Raw genomic sequence first — 16,673 nt, forward strand, 5'->3', positions numbered from 1 at the left:
AGTTACTGAACACTTATTATGACTTTTCATCTTACATCACGAGCATGCTCTAATTTCCACGCCCACATAGGACATATACTTATTGGCCGCTTTGATAGGTACACCATCCAACTGCTAACTAAACAGCCATTAGACTGCTGATCCGCTTGGATTGTTGTGTATGTGTGTGTGTCGCCATCTAGTGGCTGATTAAACTGACTGCAAACAAGTTAACTACCTTTAACAAGATTGTGACAGTTGTTTAATTTTCATCTGAGTCATTGGGTGGACACTTTGGATGTACATGTCACTGGACTGTGGGAAAAACCAAAAGAAAACACTCCTGTGTTCTGACCATTTTTAATTTACTGAGTATATCTGTGCAATATTGCATGCATATACGAGGTTGTTAAGTCAGTCTCAGCTGATTTTGGTGAAATGAACAAGTGCACTATAGGAGAACACACATGTAAAAAAGTTTCAGTGGAGGTAAAATGTTATTTATTATCAGAAATAAAACAGTACAAAAGGAAAGCTTTGAAAATGAACTTATACAAAAAACATGTGCCATCAAGATTATGAAGTGGAGTAAAGGAACATACAGTAACACAGTAATGTTAGTGTGCCTGTGTGCTTCACACTGTGGACTGGAGGAATCAATCTGATTTGTTTATTTATAACGGGTGTTTGCTTTGATTGAATGGACGTTTTGGTCATACTCTTGGTGGGAGTGAAAAACAAAAACCGACAACTTCTACACAAAAAGCACACAAACGTGTCAGAAAGGAAAAAGACTGATGATATGGGGTTTCTACCATGCATTTGGTCATTGCTTTGCTGAGCTAGAGATCACAGAAATCTTATGTTGCTGGACAGGTTCCAACACTGACAGCTCCACTGACCAGGACTGCTTTGCTGAAGTTTACTTGGCTGTTGTTGATTGTCAGGTTTCTCATGCAGCCCACAAAGGCCTTCCTGGTAGCAGCACTTTCTGGAAGGAAACCATCTGAGAGGAGGTAGAAGGCATTATTAACAGCTTTATACCGACAGGACAAAATCAGGAGGAGCAATTGTCACCAGCTCACCTGGAGTGCCACCAATAAATACAGGCTTTCTGCTATCTGTGGAGCTGGGGCTCAGAGGTCCCACCACATGGTTGATCTCAGAATCCACATCCAGCTGGACAACGTTGGCATCCCGTATCACTGAAACCAAACATTACAGAACGCTTTCATTAAACATTAAACTTGACTAGCTACTGTAAAAAAATAAAAAAAATAAAAAAACTTTTTTTTTTTTATTATGACACAAAAAGGCGGTTTTGCCTCTCACCCCCCACAACCCTGAAAAGGATAAGCGGAAGCGAATGGATGGATGGACACAAAAAGAGTGACTGAGCCCATTAACTCATTCCTTGACACAGAAAGCTATTTTCAGTCAGTCTTTTTGAAACCACAGGCCTCGCCCCCTGGTGGTCTTTAAATAGAATGCTGGATTAAGGCATTTGTGTGTTTATTCCTTTTTCAGACGTGGAAGACGTAACATTGCACATACAATATACAATGTCAGATTATTTTTCAGAGAGTGATGTTAGTGTGACATTAACAGTGCTGCCACAGAACACATCAATTCTGAATAATAAACCTACAGTGTGATCACAAAGGAATTCTTACCGGTAATTTTGTGCCAACTCCCCGAACACACTCCCTGTTTTGGTGACACCTTTGTGAAGAACTCACGAGTCCCATCATTTACAAGAACCACCACCTGCAAAAACACTAATGCTATAATCTGTCTAGAAGACGGCAGTTCTTTTGAATGAAAAAACTTCATTTGAACCAACACGAATGTGTGTATTTTGTGTAAAAACGTACCGCTCCTTGATGAATGTACACAGTGAAATAGTCATCTGCTGAGTGCACATGTAGTAGCACCCCTGATGCCACACGAGGGCGCACCTCCATCACCAGCTCAAACCTCGGTCCCAGGTTGAAAGAATCGTCTGAATTAGGAGGAAGATGACGTGAGGTCTGAGTTATTCTTATTTATTATGGCCCCATAACCCTTCATCAGTTATTCTGAGGTGGGTGCGAGTGTGAAATCATTTGAGTCCTGAGTTTCTTAGGGCTTTCAGCTTTGCCTTTTCCTCTTTCGTGCTTCTTTAACACTCACACATTTTTACCACAGCTGCACTTAGGCTATCGAGTTCCCTCAGCCAGCCACACTCTCCTCATGAACACGAAAGAGACTGTGGGCCTTGTGAGGCTAATGAACTGTGTAAGTTAACAGATGCTCAGTTTGCAAACAGTTGCAGATAGTGGAAAAATATATGTGGTGTTACTCACTGTGAGAAAGATTGCACAAAACTCTGCATACAACATATTTCTAGGTTGCAGAAAAATAACACAGATATTAAATTGCTAGAAACACACCCAGGACAATGTATCCTCCTTCTTCTGAGAAGTATGTTCCTCCCTCAGAGACTCCATCAAAGCATGGAGTGACCCCAAATGTGTCTGCCACAGAGGAGAGCTGCTTTCTATCAAGCTGAAGGTTCTTTATACAGCCAGTAAAGCTGTATGCAGAGTTTCTCTGAAGATGAAAGATAACAAAAAGAATGATTAATTACGATAATCCACACAGAAACAAACCTAAAAAGGCATCACAGAATATTTTAAAGAACTACTAAATAACACATTCACTTATCCACAGTAGTTCTCATATACTGATTTTTACTCTAATGTACTAAGTACTGAAAGTGCTTTCTACTACAAGCCTCAGTCACATACACATCAACACAGTACTTTTACTCTAAGTGCTCTGTCTAACATTCATGCACACTTTCACACCCCAATGAATGCATTGGGTTCAGTTTCTTCTGTCTTGCTCAGGAATACTTCAACATGTAGGGTGGAGGAGCTGGGGACCGAGCCACTGACCTTTCAGTAGACAACCTATAATGGTAGAGTAGAGCTCTACTTACAAGCAACACAACAAACTCCTGATCACTACAGAATATTTGAGGACCCTGCAGCTATAGCCCTATTTGGTCTGGTATGACTAGTGGCTCTGTATGGCTAATGACGGCTAATGCTAAACAAAGTTTAAGTGAATGTAGCTGTGAAATCTTAGTGGTCTGTTTGATAACTTTATGACTCTTCCCTTATAAGTTTATCTTATGTAATTTCAGCATTCAACAGTAATCCCCACATTTGACCATAGTAGTTGTCATATAAGCTGTCTTTAAGGCCGCATTAAGCAATGTTTTCATAGTAAGACTGAGTCATTTGGTGACTTTATGCAAGAAAGAAGAAAGTGTATTTTATTGATCTCCGTGGGGAAACTCCTCTCTGCATTTAACCCATTCACTCAGAGAAGCAGTGGGCAGTCATTGGGCGCCCGGGGAGCAGTGTGTAGGGACGATGCCTTGCTCAGGGGTACCTCAGGGTAGCTGTTCAGGGGAATCGAACCCCCAACCTTCTGATCATGGGGCCACCACTCTACCTACCGAGCTATCCCGGCCCCCAGTGCATGTAATGTACAAGACATTGCTTTTAGGGTCACACCCCATAGAGAATTATCATCTCACACTTTTACATTTTATCAGCTTACAGTGAAATGGAGCTAGTACATCAGAAGAATGCAGCAATTATTATTTTAAACTGTTAGCTAAAGTCATTCTTATTCATCAGGAGCGATCTCTGAGTGCCTTGTGCTCCGCCCACATCTGAAAAGCAGCCAATTTTTGAACAGTGGGATTAATAGGAAGGAGAAGGGCTCCGCTATATCAGCTCCAATACTCAAAACTGAGAGGAAACCTTCTTTCTTAGGGTCACAATAGTGGTTTCCTCTTGTCTGTGGGAACAGACAGGGCTGGATGTCCACACATTTTCCGGACAAACATAGGGCTATAAATAAAGTCCTCTATAAGATTCCAGTTGTCCCATTTTTTTCTGCTGTTTAATGTTTTTCACATGGCAGATTTTGACTTGTACCTGAATATTCTTCTGGGCTCTCCCTGCAGGAACTCCTCCGACATAGAGGGGGCTGCTGATGTGCCAGGAGACGTTGTTTCCCTGAACGCTGTCTTCCAGCATTGTGAGCCCATCAACTATTAACCGCCCCACATTTCCATCACGGATAAAAATAACCTTTGGGATGAGAAAAGGTTGTCTCTTACATAAACAAACACTCATGCTGGCATAAATATAAAATTCAGTTATGGAACAAATTCATGAACTTACACTGTGCCAGGCACCATCATTGTATTTGTCTTCACTTTTGATTTTAACTTTTTGGTCTCCTACACTAAAAGTGTACACAAGTTTCCCATGGGCCAGAAAGAGTGCCATGAAATTGTCCTCTTGGGCATCAGATACATAAAAGATGAGGCCAAAAGATGAGTGGGTCTTCATTGACAAGGAGAAGTGGGACCTGGAAGAACAAAGATGAATTTAATCACACATGGAGACACAAGAATATGTGCAGCTTTAAGCAGACATGACACTGAGGTTAAAGTTCTTGTCTTGATCTACCTCTGAGAAAGGGAGTCTGGGAAGTCTGTGTAGTGCTGCCTGCTGTTGGCAATGCTGCTGAACCGGAAGGCGTGGTGAATCGATTTGGGACTTGAGGAAAGAAAGCAGGACTTGATGTTTGGCTCTGCTGATTCCTGGTCATCACTTCCTAGCTCAGTCAGCACTGGGGGGAGGCTAGATTTATCTCTGGTGACCTATGAGAACATTTATTAAATATCAGGTTATCAGTCAGCCCAAAAATGTTTGTAGAACACATTCATATTTAACTAAGGTCTGCTGTATGTGCTATTTTCACTTCACCTTTTGTGACTGTTTGGTTCCAGAAGTGTTAGCCCTGTGCCTTAACAGCAGTGCAGCCGGGGGTCGCTGTACAGGACAGCCCTCCAGGGAAATCTGGACCTTCTCTGGGTATCTCTTAAAGTCTTCAGGCTCAATGTCCCGGTCTAGTCTACAGTGACACGGCAGAAGTGTCAAACACTCTCAACACATTATTCATTGAATAGACTGTATATAAAAGATGAAAGCACTAACCATAATGTCACCTTTGGTTTCAGCAAGTGTTTTGGCTCCCAAAATATTGTGAGTTGTTTTTGGGTTTTTTTGTTATTATTTGGAATAGCCAGAAGTGAATATAATTTATATGGATGACAGGAGGAATTACTAAGTTGCCAGCTAATGCTATCAATTCTCCAATACACATACCTTCCAATTAGTGCCACGTAACAAATGAAACATCAGTTTTCACTCATGTCTTTATCCTGTCTTCCTTCTCTCACCTCAACTGGCTGCGGCAGATGGCCGCCCCTCCCTGAGCCTGTTTCTGTTGGAGGTTTCTCCCTGTTAAAAGAGATTTTTTCCTTCCCACTGTCGCTAAAGTGCTTGCACATATGGGGTCATATGATTGATGTTTTGCTGGGCCATATCATACCGTTCACGGTTATACCGGTATAATGTTGGGCAACGATAAGAAAGTGAAATATTGCGATAGAATTTGGGTAAAACGCGCATGCGCAGTGCCTTTGTTTTCATACGCACATGGCGGAAAAAGAATGGCGGCGGCGACGGAGAATGAGAAGGGCGAAAGCAGATCGTTGAATGAAACGGATGAACCAGAAGTGGTTTGTAAAAATGCTGCAACTTCAGTGGTGTGGAACTGGTTTAGCTTTCGTTCGTCAGATCCACAACAAAGCACTATTTTTGGTAGAGCATGCTAGCAGGCCGTTGTCATTACCGTGTGTTTTTGGAAAATACAGTGCACTTAAAATCAATCCTTTGAGTTTTCTGAAAATCGACAGTGCCCTTTATAATCCCGTGTGCCTTTTGTATGAATTCTGGTTGTGTTTACTGACCTCGAAACGATTTTATGTGGTACACAGCGTTCGAAAATCAAAAAAAGGTATACTGGTGACAAACTGAGCCGATTCTGCTATGCCTGGTGCGTGGGGAAAAACTATCATTATGCTTTTTGTGACATTTTTGTTTGGTGGTGTGTCGTGTGATTTTTCTAATGTGAAATACGTGTTGTGGCTCCAAAAGGTTGGGAAACACTGATTTATCTATCTAGCTATGAAATGGCTTTTTAACATTTACTTCACTAGGACAGTGGAAGACACACAATGGCTGGTCTCAGGGCAGATTCAAACCAGGTGTCTGCATTAACCTCACAATATATTTGTCACTTACTCAACCGAGTGAGCTAAATGAACACTCTGCAACACTACTGCTTTCACTATGGTAGAATTACCTACAGGGCCCGCTATACGGTTTAACCAAACTGTAAACATGTTTTTTAATGCTGCTAAATATTGTAACATGCATTTTTCTTGGCATTTTTATATTTGCTAAATTTTTCATCTTTTTAGCAGCAATCTCCATCTCCTCACAGTTTAACTTGAAATAACATAATACCCCCTCTTTTACTGGAGAGAGGGGGTGACTTACCTGTTGATGTAGGCATAGCTGATGCAGCCCGTGAAATTCTTGGAAGTGCTGCTTGGAGATCCTCCATAGTAGAAAGTCTTCTCCTCAGAATCGTATGACGATCCCGCGGCTGATGTCGGCCGCTTCTTGAACTGCTTGTCTTCGTCATCCACCAGCAATGAGTACCTGAAGTAAGGAGTTGAAGCCCCTCAGAAGATTTTCTTTAGTTGTTGATGCGCCCCTTTGGGTGCAGGGGCGTATGTGACCCATGTTTATAAAAGGATCACCAGATCTTATCAGAGATGCAGGCATCATGCACTGCACTAACGTGTTGTCTTATTCTCGTGCTGCTGTTCTTATTTGTTGTTGCATTGCCCAAAGTTGTTATTTTCCTGCAAGATATTGTCTATGCCACATGCAGTGTACCACATGCTGTAATTGTTGAAGATATATAATGTCTGCTGAAATGTTACATATGTGTGCTTTCGGTCTTTTTAGCTCTAATATCCTCATATTTAACATTTTTGACTAACTACTATCAATAAACAAGTAAATTGATATAATGTGATAATTAATAATGTTTACTAAATGACAAATGCATTTGCAACTTTACAGTAATCCAGATGATGTCCATTGATCATGTTTAGAATACTTATTGTAAAGCACATATTAGCTGGTGGATGTAGTGGCTGTGGTGTCATTCTTTTACTGGTTAGTTGTGTTTTTGCATTCACATTTGCTATTTGTTTGGAAAAAAATGTGGTTTGGATTAAACTGCAACAAGCTGTGACTAAGATATTTCTCAGTGATGCTGTAAAGCATACATAATGGATCTGATACCAAAGCATTCTGACATCTTTCAGAACCTAGCAATTTAAAATATTGAGATAAAAATAATTTTTGTATGACAAAAACTATGATCTAAATGTAATTGTGTAATATTACTGAGTAGAAAAACAAACAAACAAAACCCACCATTAACGTGGTTAAGTTCCTATATGAAGGTTCAACCAGTGCATTCATTCTTCTTTTGAGACTTTATTTAAATGTATATAATCGAGAGGAAACAGGATGTGGAGCCTCAAAGACTAACACAGATGTGCACCAGAAGCAGCTGCCAACAGTGAAGTTAAATACTTACTTCTGATTGTTCACTGAAGCCAGTAAGAAGTGCGACCTTCCATCATTGTATTGTTTCTTGTGTGATTTGACCTTTACGCCTCTGTTGTTTAGGACCACTGCGCCATTCTCCAGGGAGATACTGAACTCGTCAGACTGAAGCAAAATAAATTTTTTTTAAGCAAGACAACGTTGCTTTAACATTGCAAAAGCATTCGTTTTGCATTTGAAAATGCATGTCCTAACACGCAGTAAACATGTATGTACATGTAGGTGTGTTTACCCCTTCATTGTGGTAGAACAAGAGTCCGCTGGGCTGCAGTGTTCTGAAGTTGAGTCCGCCCTCAAAGTTGTCAAACGGTGAAATCTTTGCTGTGGAACCGAGGTAACTCTTTCCAGAGAAATAAGCTTTGCGCGACATCTGTCAAGACGAAAACACATTTCAGTGACCTAGCAGTGGCAATATGGGCTAAAGCTGCTGGACTACACTGTCTCTTGTCTGTGCAGATGTTTACTATATTTGGTATTGGTTTCAGAGGGACACATTGCATTATCACTTAAGATGTGACGTGGTAGATGCACAACTTACAAAGGACTCCTCTGGGCAGCCGCTGCTAATACCAATGGTGCCAGGTTCTTCCAGCAGGTTGAAGTCTTTTCTCTGGAACTGGAATCCTTTCACACAGCCCTTCAGGCCAACCACAGAGGACAGCTCTGGCCTGTGGGAACACATATATTTCAAATTTAAAGCTGCAAGAAACAAAGTCAGGAAGTTAAAAAAGAAAACTATCTACCGTACTCCAAAAGTTCTGCTGTTAGAGAGGAAGGTGCAGTCTCCAGAAGCAACTGAGAAAAACTAACCACTTATTTAAAATGACATATTATGCAGTTATTGTTGGAGACGGAAAGCAACTTTCTGGCCATGTGATGAAATAACTCAAATTTTAAATGATGTATTAACTTTACATATTCTACAAAAAGTTGTTAACAATAAGAATATAGATTATAAAGAATAGAGCTACTTCCATTTGGAGTAATTTATAGTTAGCTGGATGGCTATATCTTGGGACTTAAATGATAAATACTATTATTGTTTGTTTGCATGTATGTTTAGCTCACCTGGATTTCAGGATGCTGGAGGGAGCTCCACCTATGTAAATATCTGCGAAGGGCAGGGTGGTTTTTGGGTTCTCCATGGACTTAACATGACTCTTATCCACCAACAGTATAACCTTTTTTGACTGATGGTAGATCACTGACACCTGAGGAAATGTCCCACCACAGACAGTTATTGTAAGACATTCGCATTTTTAACTTGGGATTATTTAAGAGTTTTAATAAAGACACAAAAAGCTACCTCGTGGTATTTTGCATCATTTATTTGCAGCTTTGCTAAGTTGTTCTCTAAAAGCTTTGGCCCATTGCTGAAGCCAAAGTCATACATTAGACGCAGGATGCCATTCTTTAATTCCAAAAGAAAGAATTTATCCTGAAAAAACAGAAATGAAACATATTTATATTGGCCTTATACAGTTGTCATAAACCAGTTACTGATGATCATTATTACAGGGTTTTTTTATGAGAATAGAAATGCTGGCAGTTGACCTGCTTTACAGACTGGTAGCACATGGGTAAGAAAAACTAAAAGCTTTCGAGATGTGAGACTCTTGTAAGTTTTCCAGATGACTTACCTCATTGACCATGAGGAAAAGTACACCATCACTTGCAATAGTTCGTACTGAAATATCAAATCTTGTGACAGCATTAAACGTCCCCCTCCTCTCAATATTACTGATGAGTGCGTAGCCTTTTCCATCAAATAGGTAGCTTGCAATGCGACTCTGTGAAAATGCCAACTTGTACCTGAGAGCAGAGTTGGAAACATGATTTGGTACCTTTGACAATTTCAAACCATCTATGTGACAAATTAAGTTAAGATACATCCCTTGAAAATCAGACAGGCTAAATATGAACTTAATGTTTGAGATGTCAAAAAAAATGTCAGATTTCTGTAGCAATGTTCAGGTAAGTTGTGTTTAAATTATACAGTGGGTGGTCAATGCTTGTTGAATTTGTATTTTTTTGCCATTGAGACCCTTTGACACATACATTTAGCCATGCAAAAGTTTACCTGGGACACGGTGGAGATGTGGTTACATTTATTTTGTGAGTCTGTTTGAAATTGTAAAGACTGATGACATCGTTGTTCATCGATGACAATTCAATACATCCCACGAAAGGTGCAAGGATCAAAGGAGGTGGAAGCTGGTTTGTAACAAAGAAACAGTCACATGTCAGATTTCTAAAAGAAAGAAAGATTTCTTTATATTGAAGAAATGTTGTAATTTACATTACCTTGACATCTGGAGGGACACCCCCAACAAAAAACACTAGATCTTGGGGGTCAATGTCAAACAGGGATTCAGTGCCTGGAGCTTCACCTTTCTGGATGAACTTCTGTTCATCAGTGGAGCTCTGACTTGGGACTGTTAGGAAGACTTTTCCATGCCTGCCCAGTCTGCAAGCAAAGATCTGCAAGTTACCACTGTGACCTCCTCCTAGCTTGAACTTCATGAATGCTACCTGCTTAGCTTTCTCAAAATTTGCTAATGCACAAGAAAAGTTAACCACACTAACTGTCATGTGTGTTAGCAGGATTTCCCTTGTGTTTTGAGGAGAAAGGAAACCACTGAGACCAAGAACAAATTTTCAGTTCCTTGTCAAGATCAGCGTATTAGTAACTTATATAGCAAAGATTTTAAATATAGCCCAACAATATGTATCATTCTATGACTCTATCACGCTCACCTTCTTGAGTGAGTGTGAAGCCAGAAGGTGCTCTAGCATATGGGACATTTTTCCTGGACTTTAAATATTTGGATATAAATGGCCCCATAGTGCTGCTACTGTTCAGAAACTTCATGTGATATATGTATATAAATTTTAGTTAGGCCTTTCAGGTGTTGAATCTAGCCCAAACTGGATCCTAACCCTATATTTTATTACATACTTCAGTTGCCTAGGATTATAATCAGGGCTAGTACTGGGGTTAGGGTCACCTCTGATGACGATTTAGGCTTTAGAGTTTTCAGTCACTTTTGTGTGTTACAAAAAATCTGTATGTATGATTTTCAAATAATGCCTAGCACAATTAAAATGGCAATCACTTTTGGTTAAAGATTAGGGTTGCTTTTTTCTTTTAGCCACATAAATTTGAGTGTTTCAAAGACATAAAAATTCTAAAAAAAAAAAAGGGGGGCAAATGATAACCCAAAACCCAGCCTACCCCAACCTTAACTATAGATATGCTGCCACTGATCATATGGATGTTAAGAGGTTAAAGCTCATTTACCTCTCTATTTTGACGTAGTTGAAGACTGCCGGCCATTGGCTGACAGGCTTTGAACTCAATGGGATCTCAATGTCTTCACCTCCAAGTTTATAGACAAACACCAGGATGTCATTCTTGGTGGCCAAGCCCATGTAGTCTTTTACACCCTGAAAGCAGGAGCAGCAGAAAACAGAGTGTTCATTTTACTACCAAGGCTTTCACTGTGTCATTTTAAAACACTTCAGCATGTTATAATGGTGGTACGAGTTTCCAACTGTGTGGTGTTACTTTATTTCAGTGTAGAGTGGTTTCAAAAGCTTAACTATGCATCATTTGTGACCAACTACTGCTGGGCCTATTATTCCACAGTGAAAAACATCACTGCATAGATTACAGTGATGGTAAAATCACCAAGGTGAAGCGCTGTTAAAGAGAACAAAGAGGCCCCACATTGGGTATGCTGTACTGTTTCTATACCCTGGCAGGCAGGGGAAAACAGTATTTATGTAAATGAACTTTGAAGGCACACAGATGCACCATTGTCTCAGGGAGTCTCTTGGACATCTTTTGAAGGGGGCAAATGGGTGCTTTCAAAGCCATTCAAAGTCATTTCTGTTCTCATGATCACAACATGCTATTCATGCACACAAGCTCCTTTTCATCTTTGAAAGTTGGCATTTATTTTATCACAACTGATGACCCAGAAAGAGAAAGGAACAAAATTTATTCTGCCTGGATTCCTCACATTTCTGTCTCCCAAGTATAGGATGATTCGGTCCTCTATGGGATCCTTGTCAGGGTCCACCCTCATGAATAAACTGATGGATGTCATTGTCTTCAGTTCTTCCAAATTGCTGTGAGGATGAACCTCCACTGAGGACTGTCCGTTAAATTTCATGGAGACCTGGACCTGGGGCAGAAAATAAAGGAAACTGAGTTTTCTTTGTTTAGCAATTATCATCTTGATATCTGATAGCAGAACGTGAATTTAAAAAGGTTTACAGCTTCATAATGACTGGTGTGAAAATTTTAACTGGAGTAGTGGAATGGAGTAGAAGGGTTTTATTAAGTAGAAAAATTATAGGGAAGAATTTTGATAGTCAAGAGGGGATGCTGAAATACTACTTCAGAATTTAAAATGAGAACAAAGCTAACACGTCGGGTGTGTGGACAGTTTTTACTTTTCTTTTCTTTTTGTAGGGGTCACCTGTGTAGACATGGTAAGAAGAAATTTCATTTCTAAAATTTTAAAGAAAAACAAAAAAATAAGCAGAAATACAGAAACCATGGGTGGCTGTAGCTCAGGTGGCAGAGCAGGTCAGCCACTAATCAGAAGGTTGGTGGTTCGATCCCAGGCTGCCTCCGGGCTGCATGTCAAATATCCTTGGGCAAGATACTAACCCCATGTTTGCCTACTGGTGGTGGTCAGAGGGCCCGGTGGCGCCTGTGTCCGGCAGCCTCGCCTCTGTCAGTGCGCCACAGGGCAGCTGTGGCTACAATGTAGCTTGCCATCGCCAGTGTGTGAATGTGTGTGTGAATTGGTGAATGACTGAATGTAGTGTAAAGCGCTTTGGGGTCCTATGGACTAGAAAAGCGCTATACAAATGCAGGCAGGCCATGTGTGAAAACTATGTATACCTAATGATTCAATAGATTATTATCGTATAGAATTTAAGCCCACTCTTTTTTTTCTTTTTACAATGTTCCCTCAGTTGACCGACGTTTGCATCTATACACAGTTCACTTAAGGTCTGACCACAGCATTTCAATTGGGTTGAGGTCTGGACTTTGAGTCATTGCAACACTGATTCTTTTCTTTTTTAGCTGTTGTAGATTTGTTGTGTGATGCAATCATTGTCCTGTTTCATGACCGAGTCTCTGCCAAGTTTTAGCTATTGGACAGGCAGCCTCACATCTGACTCCAGAATACAGTGGCATACAGAAAAGTTCATGGTCAACTGGATGTCAACTCGTGGTCAACTCATGGTCAGCTCGATGACTAAGGTGCCCTGCTCCTCTGGCTGTACAACAAGCCCAAATAATTTCTCATGGGAAGTCTACAGAGTCAAATATTTGCCAGTTTTGTCAATGTTTTAATTTATGCACACACAAATGTTTAAGGTGCAAGGAACTTGGGTTGTTCTTATTAACTAATATCAATTCCTCTAAATATTGTGGTATAACAACATTTTGTTTGATTGGGCCTTAGTTACAGGCTAGCTAAAGCTAACCTCAATGCTCTTTAATTATCATGATCATATATCATCATCTTTTATATTCTCTTATTAATATTTTGTTAGCTTTATTTAGTCCGTAGGTACAGTTTGTGGTTCTGCTTTCTGCTTTTGTGTTGTATTGCTATATTTACTATTTTACCATTTTTATTTAATAACTTCACTCCCCCCCTTCTTTTAGTCCAGCAAAACAATTTTTTTAATTGAAAGTGTTTAAAATTTTGTCAGATAGCTTTTTACAATTGACTGCACCATATGGCATGATTTTAAGCAACTTTATACTAGCCACAGCTGCTGCAAGCCACTTTGAAATCCACTTCCAGTCCAGCTGATCCTTATATAATTTACCTAACTGAATCAGTGTGATGTTGCTGTTCTCCCTCTTTTGTCTTTTCTTCTATGGCTCAAAATGAAAGGGTAGGAGGGGTGCAACAACAGAGCCATGTCATCAAATATAAAATGATTGCACATGGAAGTCAGTCATCCTTTGCTCTAGTGGTAATGACTAAATTGGGATATCATTACTAAGTGTGTCAAAAGGACTGAACGAACTTTCTTGGCCACACTCCGGGCCTGGGCTATGAGCTCTCTGATCCTCATGATGTTGGTGGTCACGTTGTTGACAGGCTTCTTATCCTCAACAACCTTCAGCTTGTCCAGCAGGGTAGGAACAAGCAAATTCAGGTTCTCCACTGCCAAAAAAATAATGAAGAAAAATCAACTTTAAATGTGGTTGCGAAGGAACTGTAAGTCAAAAAAGCCGATAGGAATAACAATAGCTAACATGAAAACCAGTATAGTGTGTTCTACTCATTAAATACAAATCTCATAAAATGTAGTAATTTTGATATATACCTGCTGCCCCTGCAGAGGCAACAGCCTGTTCATAGGCAGCTGTGGAGTATTCGTTATTTTTCATGTTGTTGTTCCACTCCTCTACTTTGCTGCTAATGGGGGTGATAGATTGAAGAACTTCCACTGAGCGATTCAGAGTCTCTGAAGCCACTTCTGAGGTAAACTCCAGACGTTGTGGTGTTCTGTCTGAAAATTAGTGCACATTTATAACAAACTGCAAATTCGCATGTTTAGCAACTAAAGCATTCAGTTGATGGAGATTTCTGCCAATGTCCTCCTTAGTCCTGATAATGCAGAAACTTTAAGGTAAAGAACTAATTTGGGTCCGTATTGCCAAACTATGGGAAAAAAATTGCTATGGCCAAAACAGAGAAGACATATCTGTGAAGTGAGGCTGTCCGTACGTATTTTTAAAATAGGGGAACAGAAATTGTTGAGTAAATGAGTTACTAAACCATGCACACAGACTAGGAAACTGCACAAACCTAAATGCAGAATTTTTGGATGGAAGAAGAGAAGATTATCCTTTGGACAAAGTGGGCCATATGCTAGGTTTTTATGCTAGCGGACAACAGATCACGATGTTGTCATAGTTTATTTGAGAAGGCTGTAGTTAAAGTAGTTTAATATCAAAATCTGCACATATTGTTCCTAGTATGCATTCCTGAAAGTGGTATAGTGCTATTTGTTTAAGTAGCACAGTGTATCGGTCAAGCCCGCACCCGTGTGTATATGCAAGCTTGAGTTTCACCATTTCACAGTTTCATCAAAGTGGCAACTTTATTCAAGTCAGACTGGATTTTAGAATAAAAGGTCTGACCATTTTAGCTGAATTTCAGCAGATCAAGCTAACTGTGAATATCCTCTATTGCTCCTGTAGTTCTGTAAGGCCTACATCTCTGATTTTCAAAGAAAGCTACTTTTTAAATTTTAACTATATAAAACCCCTGGGGGATTTATTCATCGGCTGACTTTATACATCGGCTGACTTTATACATTGGCTGACTTTAGGACCAAACCACTCAAGTAAAAGAACAAAAAATTTTTTTTGTGTGTGTTATTTCTTTCTTTCTTTCTTTTTTTTTTTTAATCACACATTCAATTGGAAAACCTAGCAAGGTCTGCCCTGTTAGCTATTCCAACTGTTCCAGTCTGTGCGATAAACTATAGTTTAAACACGCCACGGGCCTCCTTCTGAAACGTATAAGAAAAGTATATTCTTACCTGTTTGGAGTTCACTGATGTCCTGCACAATTTCTGAGAGTTTTTTCACGTTGTTTTCCATGGTCTCTTTGGTCTCCTCAATGTATTTTAGCTTGTCAGTCACCTCATGTTTTAGCTCTGTTACAGAAAAATGTATTAGACAACAAAAATACTATGAACAGTATAAAGCTGAAATATGACTAATATGTCCGCAATATATAATTCTGTTGAGCTCCATACCAATTTGCTCTGAATGCAGTGTGACAGATTCCTTGAAAACATTGTCACTCTGTGTTATGAGGTATTCAAGCTGCGCATTGATCCCACTGGTGGCCTAAAAGACAGATGTATGAAGAAAAATAACTAGGACTGATAGAAAGTTGAATGCAGTAAACGAATGCCTTAAAACTGCATGATCTGACATACATCTTCAGCTCTTTCGGATAAGTTGAAGGTGGTGAGTGAGGTGATGTTGGCATCGTCAACGTATTTCACTATGTTGTTGTAGACGTTGGCAGCAGTTATAGCCCTCTGTACAAAGCCATTGGCGTCACTCTTTCTCAGGTCCCTGGGGGAGACAGTGTGATTCAACTCAAGTGTTCATAATCTGCGACCTCAAGCTCAGTGAAACTGCAGAGCAGAACACGGACTGCTGTCACTAGTTGCACTGCAAGACAGCAGCATCAGAATCTGTCCACTCTCTGGAGAGCCAGCTGATTCCTCCTCCACAATGCATATATGACATCACTTAACAACTAAGTGTGTATTCCATATGTTTATCATTGTTACCAAAAACATGCAAAGAAACTGTATTATTCTAACATTTTATATATGATAGAAATTAGGAAAAACTTCATAGGTCACAAATAAATACTATATGAAGCATGAAATGTTTAATAAGTTTAATAAATGGTTCCTATCCGGGCAAAAGTCTACTAAAAGCCACTATGTGCAACTGTGTGCTACACAGGTTTATTTCAGATGGATGTCTCACTCTTCCAGCTCATTGGCTTGTCTCTCCAGCCCCTCAGCATGTCTGTCAGCCTTCTGAACCAGATCTCTGTCAACCAGTGAGAGGCGCTCCGTCTTCTCTGTCAGCTTTTGGCTGGCACCATCGATTGCTGCATGGTACTCAGTCACGTTCTGCACACAGATGCGCACGCACACACGCACACACACACACACACACACCTCAATTACCTCGAGACGTGCTTTCATGTTCCAGCCTGTAACATTCAGTAATCTCTGTTTAGCTTGTAACTACTGTAGGTAACAATATCAGAAAAGATTTTTTAGCTTGAGATTATTTATTTCAAGTCCAAAAAGCTACAATATGCACACACACACACACACACACACACACACACACACACGCACGCACGCACACACACACACACACACACACACACACACACACACTTGCTAACATTGTTACTTTCAGATTATTGTAATTCCCTCCAGAGTAACTTAATACAGAGCTACTTGACTAAAACAGGA

At 40.0% G+C, this 16,673-nt stretch overlaps 1 protein-coding gene across 1 annotated transcript in view; it reads right to left on the minus strand.

Annotated features, from left to right (window-relative positions):
* Nucleotides 1-457: 457 nt before the first annotated feature.
* Nucleotides 458-16,673, minus strand: part of lama4 (laminin, alpha 4) — a 32,776-nt gene continuing 16,560 nt past the window's right edge. Inside the window, exons 15-40 of the mRNA XM_086262887.1 lie at nt 16,171-16,319; nt 15,603-15,744; nt 15,417-15,510; nt 15,198-15,314; nt 13,974-14,159; nt 13,671-13,810; nt 11,630-11,794; nt 10,906-11,051; nt 9,909-10,071; nt 9,685-9,818; nt 9,245-9,416; nt 8,911-9,042; nt 8,673-8,815; nt 8,143-8,272; nt 7,837-7,974; nt 7,576-7,709; nt 6,456-6,620; nt 4,815-4,962; nt 4,515-4,708; nt 4,224-4,413; nt 3,975-4,130; nt 2,412-2,571; nt 1,854-1,981; nt 1,653-1,746; nt 1,065-1,184; nt 458-985 (exon numbers count right to left, since the gene is read on the minus strand). Of these exons, the coding sequence (XP_086119013.1) occupies nt 840-985; nt 1,065-1,184; nt 1,653-1,746; nt 1,854-1,981; nt 2,412-2,571; nt 3,975-4,130; nt 4,224-4,413; nt 4,515-4,708; nt 4,815-4,962; nt 6,456-6,620; nt 7,576-7,709; nt 7,837-7,974; nt 8,143-8,272; nt 8,673-8,815; nt 8,911-9,042; nt 9,245-9,416; nt 9,685-9,818; nt 9,909-10,071; nt 10,906-11,051; nt 11,630-11,794; nt 13,671-13,810; nt 13,974-14,159; nt 15,198-15,314; nt 15,417-15,510; nt 15,603-15,744; nt 16,171-16,319 (3,786 nt within the window). The 3' untranslated portion in view covers nt 458-839. The remainder of the gene's footprint in view (nt 986-1,064; nt 1,185-1,652; nt 1,747-1,853; nt 1,982-2,411; nt 2,572-3,974; nt 4,131-4,223; nt 4,414-4,514; nt 4,709-4,814; nt 4,963-6,455; nt 6,621-7,575; nt 7,710-7,836; nt 7,975-8,142; nt 8,273-8,672; nt 8,816-8,910; nt 9,043-9,244; nt 9,417-9,684; nt 9,819-9,908; nt 10,072-10,905; nt 11,052-11,629; nt 11,795-13,670; nt 13,811-13,973; nt 14,160-15,197; nt 15,315-15,416; nt 15,511-15,602; nt 15,745-16,170; nt 16,320-16,673) is intronic.

Source organism: Aulonocara sp. 'chitande type north' Nkhata Bay, linkage group LG15 (genome assembly GCF_057382095.1).
Source record: "Aulonocara sp. 'chitande type north' Nkhata Bay isolate Kocher_YH1m ecotype deep benthic linkage group LG15, A_spYH_male_GT1.1, whole genome shotgun sequence".
NCBI lineage: Eukaryota > Metazoa > Chordata > Actinopteri > Cichliformes > Cichlidae > Aulonocara > Aulonocara sp. 'chitande type north' Nkhata Bay.